Source organism: Myiozetetes cayanensis, unplaced genomic scaffold, assembly GCF_022539395.1.
Source record: "Myiozetetes cayanensis isolate MyiCay16 unplaced genomic scaffold, myiCay2020 scf2-11, whole genome shotgun sequence".
Taxonomy (NCBI): domain Eukaryota; kingdom Metazoa; phylum Chordata; class Aves; order Passeriformes; family Tyrannidae; genus Myiozetetes; species Myiozetetes cayanensis.
In genome coordinates, this window is record NW_026087411.1 from 32,262,414 (window position 1) to 32,272,531 (window position 10,118).

The following is a 10,118-nucleotide window of genomic DNA, read 5'->3' on the forward strand; positions in this document are numbered from 1 at the left end:
AATGTTGAGTCCTTCAGAAAACAGAAACCACAAACTAAAAGAATATTTAAATATTATAATATTACATATTATAAACAAATTATAAGGGGAATGAATGAAATTAGGTTTTATTACTATTACTATACATAAAGGCAAACTGAACTCCTTTTTCCCTCAGAGGTAGCACACTTCAAAATTTCTAACTCATTTCACACCCTAGAAGATTTAGTACACTTGGTTTCCACTGTTACTAATTTAGTCATCAGAAGATAAGATTTGAATTTCTAGTATCAAAAATTAAGGGGAAAATAAGCCTATCTATACACTGTGTCAGCTCTAAAAGCTCTAAACAAAGGGATAAACATCTATTTAAAAAAAACCGAGCAATGCTGTATCTGAAATAGTTATTTAGAAATATAACTCTTCAAATGAACCCACGGCAGGACTTTATGAATTATGGAAAACACGTCACAATAAGGCAACAGAGCCAACAGCTTTATGTGAAACTTTTCATATACTCAAACATCCCCTCATTTCACAGTTCACAGGATTTACATCGCTAGTGGTCCTTACTTTATTCATAATGAAATTCTAAATTCAAACTCATGCACAGATTTAGCATTAGCAGACTACTGATATGTTCTTTTCTGAGATGCTGCAGTAATCAGTATTTTACCACAGTCTTAATCCCAAAAGAAAAAAAATCAAGAATCTGCTCTGAACCACAGGTGAGGAGATTCACAAGATGGACTATGGTACTGCCATGAGAAACAATACACGCGTCACTAAAAAAGGCTAGGGTGTTTATTAGTTACCTACATGAAACGATTCTAAAAGAAATAAAACTGACAGTCCTCAGTTTCGTCTCCTACGTACCCTTTCGCTTCCAAAAGCTCTATCTGAATTAGCATTTTTGTATTAATACTACTACAATTCACTTGGCAGTCAAAAGCCTTACAGGATATTAAACATCCAAATCTACTGCTCCGTTAGTATCTGCCAAATACTCTACTATTTGCAAGATATGCAGCTTCTACCTTTCCCTAAGGAGGGGATATTTCTATGCCATTTATAAACATCTTTCTCTGATTCAGCTAAGAACATATCCCAAAATATACACATACGAAGTTCATTGACTGCAAATGCCCTCTGAGTAAACACTCACCTATAATAAAGCTAACTTCCCCATCCAAACCCAACGTTTACAGCAGGAAATATTTTAAGTAGAGAAAAACAGTAACAACTTTTAGGACACTGTTGATAAAACTGAAGATGCTTGCAATAGCAACCAGTAGGATAGATTAAGGCAATTCATTCTAGCACCTCAGTCTTGCAGATGTGCCTTCTCTGACACATTTAAGGGTTATGGCTATTCATGAAAAGCAGTGACAATAAAAGGATAGCTTATTAAAATCCAAATATACCTCACAGAATTTCTGTAACAATGAAGGTGGCAAAAAATCCTGAAGATTTAACTGAACAGGAGGTCCAGTCCAATTGCTTTGAACAAAGAGCTGCAAACTGCCCACACCAAGTAGAAACATCAGCCTCTGCCTGCAATATAGATAAGAACAGCAATTAGCAACATATTACATTTCTATTTAAGGCTACAAGAGCTGACTAAGTCTTACACTAATTCAAAACCCTTAGCCTTAAGGAAAAAAAAAAAAAATCACTCCCCTGTGAGGAAAATACAATGAATATGGTATTCAAGAATGCACATAGGAAACTAAAAGGCTTGGAAATATGTTTGTTTAAAACGGTTGTAATTAATGACAGTGTTTCAAAATTTAAGGCTGCACGTAAGTATCAGAGATGACAAGATTAGCAAAGGATGCAGATAATCCAATATTTGCCTGTTGCATGGTTGTCATATTTTCTTTTTATACATCTAAATCTCACCATTTTAAGATAAAAGGTGCTATGCTATCCAAAAGAGCAAGTTTATTTATGTTTTTACACAGCTGTTTATTTTCACTCCCTCTGATAAAAAAATTAAATGAACATTGAAACAGTTCAAAACTACTAGCACCAAGGGGGTTCAGATACTTTGGCAACTAATATCTCATTCAAACATGCTTTTTAATTTAAATAATAATAATTTATTGAAAGATGAAATTATGAGACTCTGTTCCACTTCTGAAACAAGGTATTGTAACATTTTCTTTATTTACACAATTAAGCTCATCTTATGTTATTATATTATTTCTCTATGCACACACAATAATAACAAATAATCTATACGGTCTGCAGAAGGCAGGGCACAAGCTCTCAGAATTTAATGGTTGATTTATCAGGTGTAAACTTTTAAGATTTATATAAACTTCTGCTTTGTCTTTCAATAAGATTCTAAGTCATTAAGGCATAATAAGGTCATGTGCCAATAAGGGCACACTATCACATATAGAACATGCCTCCTAACTACAAAAAATTAGCAGTTTAATTCTGCTGTTTGATATAAACACTGGTATGTTAAGAAGCATAAATTAATTAGAAAAACAGTCCTTTTTTTTTCTCCTCTGAAAACAGGAAATTAAATATGCAAGAGTCCTCCAATTGAAACAAAAGGATAAAGTGTTATACAACCCCTTAAAAGCCAAAGCAAAATAGAAAAGCCACACACAAACAAGCAGCTGGTGGGCAAAAATGTAACAAAAGATGTAGAACAATAAGAAAGCAGGGGTGGGGAACATTTAATTGAAAATAAAATAATAAAAAAAAAAGAACATACTCTTCAGAGGAGTTAAGAACAAGGACTGGCATAAAGAATTCTTGCCCAACAAGACAAAGTAACATTTACTAGCTGTCATTATTCAGCCAGTAATTACCTACTAGGAAATACTGTTTGAATACATATCCGAGATTACTGTTAAACTTCCAAATAACTCAAGAACACAAAGCACTAACAATTACTGTACACTAAATTATTATCATTCCACACAAAACATCCACACTGGCATATATTTTCTACTTTTCCTCCCATGATAAATTATTCTCCAAAGCTTCTGAAAGGTAACATACAGAATAATCAAATATCTCTGCACTATGATTTGACACACCACGTAATTCAGTCTTTCAAAGACACATTTTCATTATTTTATCACTTATGCTATTTCTACTAATAGCATTTTATTTCACTATTTTAACATTACTGATACCTATCCGGAAAGCAAACCTGCCTGAAGTCTTGGCACAGTTTTATCCATGCAGAACACCTCTGGAACAACTGATAACCACACCCATTACTTTGGCTGGGATACTGTTTTTCCACAGTTTAATTTACCATCAAATTTTTCCCCCCCTCCCCATTTTCAGATTCATAACCAAATTCCAGTCTCCTTACCATGCACTCTTTATCAGAAAGTCACTTTCCAACTAATCCCTGCAAATGCTAACCTTCCTTGCCTATGCCCTATTTTTTTTCCAAGGAAAAATATTGTTCCATCTTCCTGACTGCCCTTCACACTTTCAAGGCAAACCTGCAGAGGTTCACCTCTCAAACGCTGCCTGAAAACTGCTCTCCTGTGCTGTCTGAAGGGCAACAGAGGGTCTGTTGCTCATGTCTCCCTTAGTATGGTGATCTACACAGCTGAATTTATTTTGTACTTATCCTTGGACTTGTCTGTATCTACACATCTTGTTCTACCTGTATGTGAAGGGGGGTTTTGCTGCCTTCTGTTAACAGTTTACACCACATCCAGTACAGTTGTTCTCCATGATGCAAAATCAGATGCTTACATACACTCCACTCTAACATTCATACTGCTGTATCAAATCTTCCTAAAATCCAAAATAAAGAATAATAGTGCATCTGTATTTGAAAAAATAATGGATTTGCACATAACATAGAGTTACAAACAAAATAAGAGTGAGAAAATATTCAATAGCCCCACTATGCTTAAGATGTGATTAAGTTACAGGTTTTGCTTTGCTTTTTAGTGCAGCTAGAAATTATAGAAGTCAAAGTAAAGTTAAAGAATTAATTGTTATTTTTCCAATTCATGTATATCAAAGCAAGCTGCTGCAGAAAAAGCAAGAATTTCTTTATTCTTGTTTTTCATGACACCGGTTACCCAACCATCAGATGCACCCAGAAAAATACCAGCAATACCATTCAGCCTTCGGGTTGGGAAATCATAACAAACTTTATTGTATGGATTTCTTTTGCAAAGTTTGGTACTTATTTATATGTTGAACAAGGTAAAAGAATACATAGTCAATAAAAAACAGTGTTAGTGCTCCTTTAGGTTTTGTAACCAAACACAAGAGACTTTCAAGTTGTTTTGCAACAAGCTCTCTGAAAACAATCTCTTTCTTCATTGTGTCCTGCAGACTATTTCCTTCCAGTCTTTAGAATCAAACTGTAGGCAAGGCAATGAATGTATCTCCTTCACAATGGAGCTCAGGAAAAAAAAGGCATTCCTCCTCTACATGGGCAACACATATTTTATTGCTTCATCCTCTACAACTTCCTGATTTAAAATACAGCTATGAAGCTACGTTTTCTGTAGAAGATAACTGTTAACCATTGAAGTGAGTAGCAATAGCAGGAAAAAAGTAAAAGAAAAAACCTCCAATTCAATACATTTATTGTAAGGAATGCTTCATTTTTAAGCTGCAAAGGTTAAATGTGCCATAGTGAAAACATGTCTGGGGTAGGGGAAGGAGGCAACCAGTTAAAACAACAGAAAAAAGTTGCAACAAATTTTAAAATGCTGCTAAATTATTTTCCTTACAGAACCATGGATTTGAAAGTGGAAAAAGTTATGGGCTATATCCAAAGAAACTACAATCTAGATCCAAATTTTGAGCTGTTTTGCCCTCAAGCTGTTCAGTTTTAGCTTCAGAAAATGAACTCCTTAAGAGTTCTTTTCACAATATTAGAAAACCATACTTTGTACTGTGTTTATATTGTGCTAAAAGAATAAGATTAACATAATCCAACTTTCTGTTTCTGATTGAATTCAACTCCCATTGAGTTCTTAAATCTCCAGAATTATAACTTTCAGTTCAGGGAAAAATATCATCTATTTTAATTTATCCCATCTACAAAAAGTCACAAGAAAACCGCATCTTACTGAATTTTCTGGGCTAGGACTTGAGGTTTGCTGCACTCCTTTGAATCGCTCAGTGGAAAAAGAACACAACATTTTACACAATTGAAAAAACAGATAAAAAGGTTTCACCATAGGCCATGCAAGGGCAGGGTGCAAAAGCTACACTTGTTCCTTCCATAGGGCAGGACATAGGGCCTGCAGGTAGGAAAAATAATTATGTAACACATTTTATCCCACAAAGTCATCAGAGACAAACACAGTACAGACTTCAGTGCTATAAGCAGTGTCTACATAAAATAGTAAATTATCTGTCTTTCAGATAAATAACTTCAGTAGAAGTTCTTCTATCAAGAGAAAGTTACAACTTACTTCTGCACCCAAAGCTCCTTAAATTATTATTAATGGAGCTTGAAAAATTCACTTGACTGCTACAAACAAAAATGTTTCTGTCAGATGCTGATACGTTTTGAAAACTACACGCTTTCATTCTGAATAAAACTTCAGGCTGTAATTTTGGGCAGAAAACCCTCTGCTTCTGAGAAGCTAAATATTGCAGATCTGCCTCCATATCTTCTGGCAAGGGGGCTTCTGATGCTGCCTAGAGTTGCAGAATAAACTAGAGAAACCCCAAAGACCAAAGAGCTGAAGAAGGAGCACCCAAGGAAAAAATTCCTTTGCTGTCTGCAATAGGAGTGCACTATGACAGAATACATAAAAAGTTTCATGATACAGATTGTGATTACCTTCAAGAAGCTAAATGGCTCATAAAGGCAGTAACATATTTCAAGCAATGATCTGGAACAGGATTGGGTCTGTTTCAAGTTCTGACAGATTTTTCTTTCCCTGCCATATTATTCAGAATAAACTATTGCAAGATGATAGAATCTAGCAGCATTGAAAAATCTCTCCAGCTAATATTTAACAGTAACTGCACAACAAAGTACTTAAAAAAAAAAAAAAAAAAAAAAAAAAAACACCTACAGAAAAAACACATTGGAAAAACCTCTGAACGTTCCAACTCAGAAAACAGGAGCATGTCATATTGTGTACCACACTAAAAGATAAGCTTTTGACACATCTATGAACACTTACAAATCTCAGTTCAATATTTTAGATGTGTCAACTACTTGTTTTTTCTTTGATATTGTAGCAAAAATTCTTGGGTTTATGTCTGTCGTATCAAAACACACACATTTGTACTCAGCCAACACTTGCTGGCAACACAGTACCTTTCTCTTACATTTATTTTTTTAACCTTTATCTTCTTCTATCTTTTGCTCTTCTTTTAGCAAATTTTTCTTCCATCTTTTACCTCTGCAAATACATACATATGTACATATGCTTCTACTATCACTAGCATGACAGATTTCAGCCTACTCACTATTTATACAGCTAACTGTAAACAGTAAATTCAGACCGATTAACAGCAACAATTAGCATATGCAAAACAATTAATAGATAATCTATCAGAGAAAGTCTTGGGAAGAAAATAATTGAAGAACAGCTTCCACGAGTCACACTTTACTCATTTGAAGAATAGAACAACCTTAATAAGACTATAAATCAGACTTAGAAATACAGGTGTTACTCGGACAGTAACATTACATGGTACTTCAAGTAGTCACATAAATGTAATGTAACATTTCAGAGAGTAAACTGTTAATAAATGGTTTGATGACATATGGCAATGTAAGTTCACATTTGTGGCTTTGTTCTACCAGCAGCTTCTGAGGTAATCGCTGTAAATAAAGCTAATATTTAAAAAAAAAAACCTATCACAATATCATTGTTTCTTTCACTGGATAGTCATAAATAGACATCCAAGGGAGTGGGGGGAACAACCCAAGAAATTTCTTTTCTGCTTTCATGTCAGAACGTGAATTTTGAAGCCCCTACACCACAAATTAGAATTTTTTTTAAAATGCCCTTTGTAATAATCAAATATGGCCTCTATTAATCTTCCATATAATAAATAATAATTTCCACCTTTCCACGTTATCAGCCTCTGCAGAACAGTCCAGGTATGCTAGAATCTGTTTCTCCAAAAAAGTGTCAATGTTCTCCTCCGTCACAGAAGACACACTGAAAACATTGCAGATGACTGAATTTGAAAATATTGCCTCGTATTTCCCATCAAACATCAACTGCAATAATGATCCACTTTCTGGAAGAGAAAAAAAAACAAACCAGAAATCAGTATCAACTTTGAAAAAATTTTGTCTTTTAAGACCTATTCAAATGAAAATATATATACCACTCCCCTTTAACAGTAAAATCCTATAGATAAGACAATAATTACAAAGACTGAAGAACCCAATGAGGGAAAATGAAACAAATGAAAATGGTTCAATATTTGCACAGTTCAGGAATAAATTCTTATGTGAAACTGCAGAAACTACTCAGTCCTTCATTTACATGCTTAGAATAATCACAAAGAACGGGTAATAGATTTTACTTCTATAAAGAAATTATTTTCATGTGGTAACTATACTATCTCAGTGAGAAGCTTCCATATGGAACAGATTCTCAGGAGTAACTACTAACATGGATTTAAATCCATGAATATTTCTTAAGCCTTTCAAGACAGAAGTCATGAAATGCTCCACACTTAATTTCTAAGAAGCTTCAGACTCATCAGGTTCTTCACCTAGGTTACAACTTTGTTCACAGAAGGTATCTTCCCTTCTTTCTTCAGATGTGCTACAGTGCAATCAATCCAGCAGCAGTTAGAACAATTTAACCATGTTTAAAGCCTTCTATTCTTGAGCAAAACCAGTATCTGCCTATGCTGCAGCTGTGGCTACAATTCACGTAGATGCACTAACTGGTTTTAGACTAGATGATGCAGATGTCAGTAATGGTGCAGCTGAGGCAATACAGAGGGCCTAAGTGCTTCCAACTGGGGACTGCAGCTCCCATGCTCTCAGTGTTACTGTTGCTGCACTAATATTAGTAGCTAAGGCAGCCAATTTAACACTAGCCCAGGTACAGATCCACACAAGCAGCAGCTGTGCAAAGAAGTGATCCGAATACCAACCCCAAGCTCATCCAGCAAAAAACCAGCATTCTGAATTTTAGAAATACAGGAAGACCAAGCACAGAACCACCTTCAATAATAGTGATGGATGACTCTTTATCACCCATTCTACAGAGTCACTCATTCTAGTATCTCTAGATACTCTCTTGAACACAATTTACTTTTGTTCTCTGCCAGAGTGATCGACTGAATGATCTACATCATTTGTGCAAGATTATTTAAAAAACACTCTGAAGGACATATACAAAGGAATAGCAGTGGTTCTGCAATGCTGCCGACATCATGCTCTCAGAAAGAATAGAAATAACAAGTAAGTTTATTCTATCTACGTGTTGGAGAGACTTTCTCTCACCACATGACAACTTTTTTATATTGGATTATAGTTGCCCTGACACACAATGCTACAGTTTGAGGAATGCACTGTGGGCTGTGGGACACTAATGAAGAATATTGAGGTCAGTAACATAACTGTAAGCACATAAAATTTGCTTTTGATTCTGTGTGTAGCTTCTCGTAAAACACTATACAAATTTATTTTCAGGACCATAATTAGGAAGGGCCCATGTAAGTGACGACTAAGAATCATCAAAAACCCCACCATTTTCTATCTCTACTGCAAGACAACTTTCTTCAACAAGTCTTCCCCACATCTTATAGCAGCACACTAGTGAAAGCACCCCAAAACAAACCAAAGCTAAAAAAGTAACAAAACAAAGCTAAAAAAAAAAACCAACGACAAAAAGCTAAACAAAACCTTCACACCTCAAACAGCATGCACAGCTCTCAGTGAAACGATAAGACACATCTGACAGATGTCAGTCACATCAGCTACCATTCTTGGCACAGTAGAAATGATAAGGTAAAATAAAATGTAACATAAAGAAATAGAGCTGATTAGCTCTGTACAGTTCTTTTCCAAAATGCAGTAAGCGCTTAGGCAAGGATAAATGAGACTTTCAATATGCTACAGGCTCTAAGCGGTCTAAACAACACGGCACATGGCTTGAACAGAGCTGTATTTTTAGCCTGCCTGAAATAGAAAAGCGCCTTTTCATGACAAATGTTACATTTTAAAAGCTGCTGCGTTCCCCTGCAGAAAAACTGGGTCAGTAAGAGCCCAGTCAAGTCCCCTCAAGAGACTCATTTTCCATTGATCCCTCCAGCAACTATGACCGAATGACTGGTAAATATAGAACGGGCAGCTCATGCCAGTCTTTTCAGTCCCAGGTTTTGCTCCAGGAGCAAGCTTCACCTCCTTGCCACGTTTAAATAGCCAGGCACCCTCTCACTTGTGAGGCAGTCCAAGGCAGCCCCGTGATGAGGAGCCTCCAGAGCGCCGGCACGAAGCGGGCGGCCCCGGGCACGGGCACTGCTGCAGCCGCAGCCCCTCCGACAGCCGGACCGGCAAGGAGAGGCCGAGGAACTCCGCCGAGTCCCCGCTCCTCCGGCCTCGCTCCCGCCGGCAGTGCCGCTCCCGTTCCTCCGCCACGACAATCCCACTGCCACCCACGGCCTCCCGCGCCCTGCGGCGCCGACAAAAGCTCCCGGGAGCCCGGTGAGGAACGGAAAGGGTGCCGGGGGTACAAGTCCGCGGGGCGAGAGAGCCGCCAGCTGCGGCCCCGGCTCAGCCTCGTGTCTCCGGACACTCACGATGAACGGGCACCTTCCCCGCCGGGCCGGGACCTCCCTCACCTGCGCCCGCGACTTCGCCCTGCTTCCACTCCAGGGACTCCGCCGCGCTCAGAAAGCCCCTCAGCAGGGCGCGCTCCAGGGCCAGCATGGTCCCGCCGCCCCGGACTCGCCCCGCTCGCCACCGCCACCCCCGCCTCGCTCGCTGTCGCGACCGCCGCGCCGACAGAGACACGGGAGCTGCCGGCGCGTGCCTCAGCCCATGTGCGGGAAGCGGCCGCAGGGAGCCGCCATGACACCCGCGCGGGGCACGCCGGGAGCCGCGCCGAGCCCCGCCCCCGCCGGGCGCTGCCCATGGCGGCGGCGTGAGGGGAGGGGAGGGGAGGGAGAGGGGCGGGCGGAGCCGGGGCTGGGCG

General features: G+C 38.5%; 1 protein-coding gene across 1 annotated transcript in view; it reads right to left on the reverse strand.

The window, feature by feature from the left end:
* Positions 1–9,908, reverse strand: part of TTC27 (tetratricopeptide repeat domain 27) — a 116,447-nt gene extending 106,539 nt beyond the window's left edge. The window contains exons 1-3 of the mRNA XM_050315903.1: positions 9,766–9,908; positions 7,023–7,200; positions 1,404–1,533 (exon numbers count right to left, since the gene is read on the reverse strand). Of these exons, the coding sequence (XP_050171860.1) occupies positions 1,404–1,533; positions 7,023–7,200; positions 9,766–9,853 (396 nt within the window). The 5' untranslated portion in view covers positions 9,854–9,908. The remainder of the gene's footprint in view (positions 1–1,403; positions 1,534–7,022; positions 7,201–9,765) is intronic.
* Between the last annotated feature and the right edge of the window lie 210 nt (positions 9,909–10,118).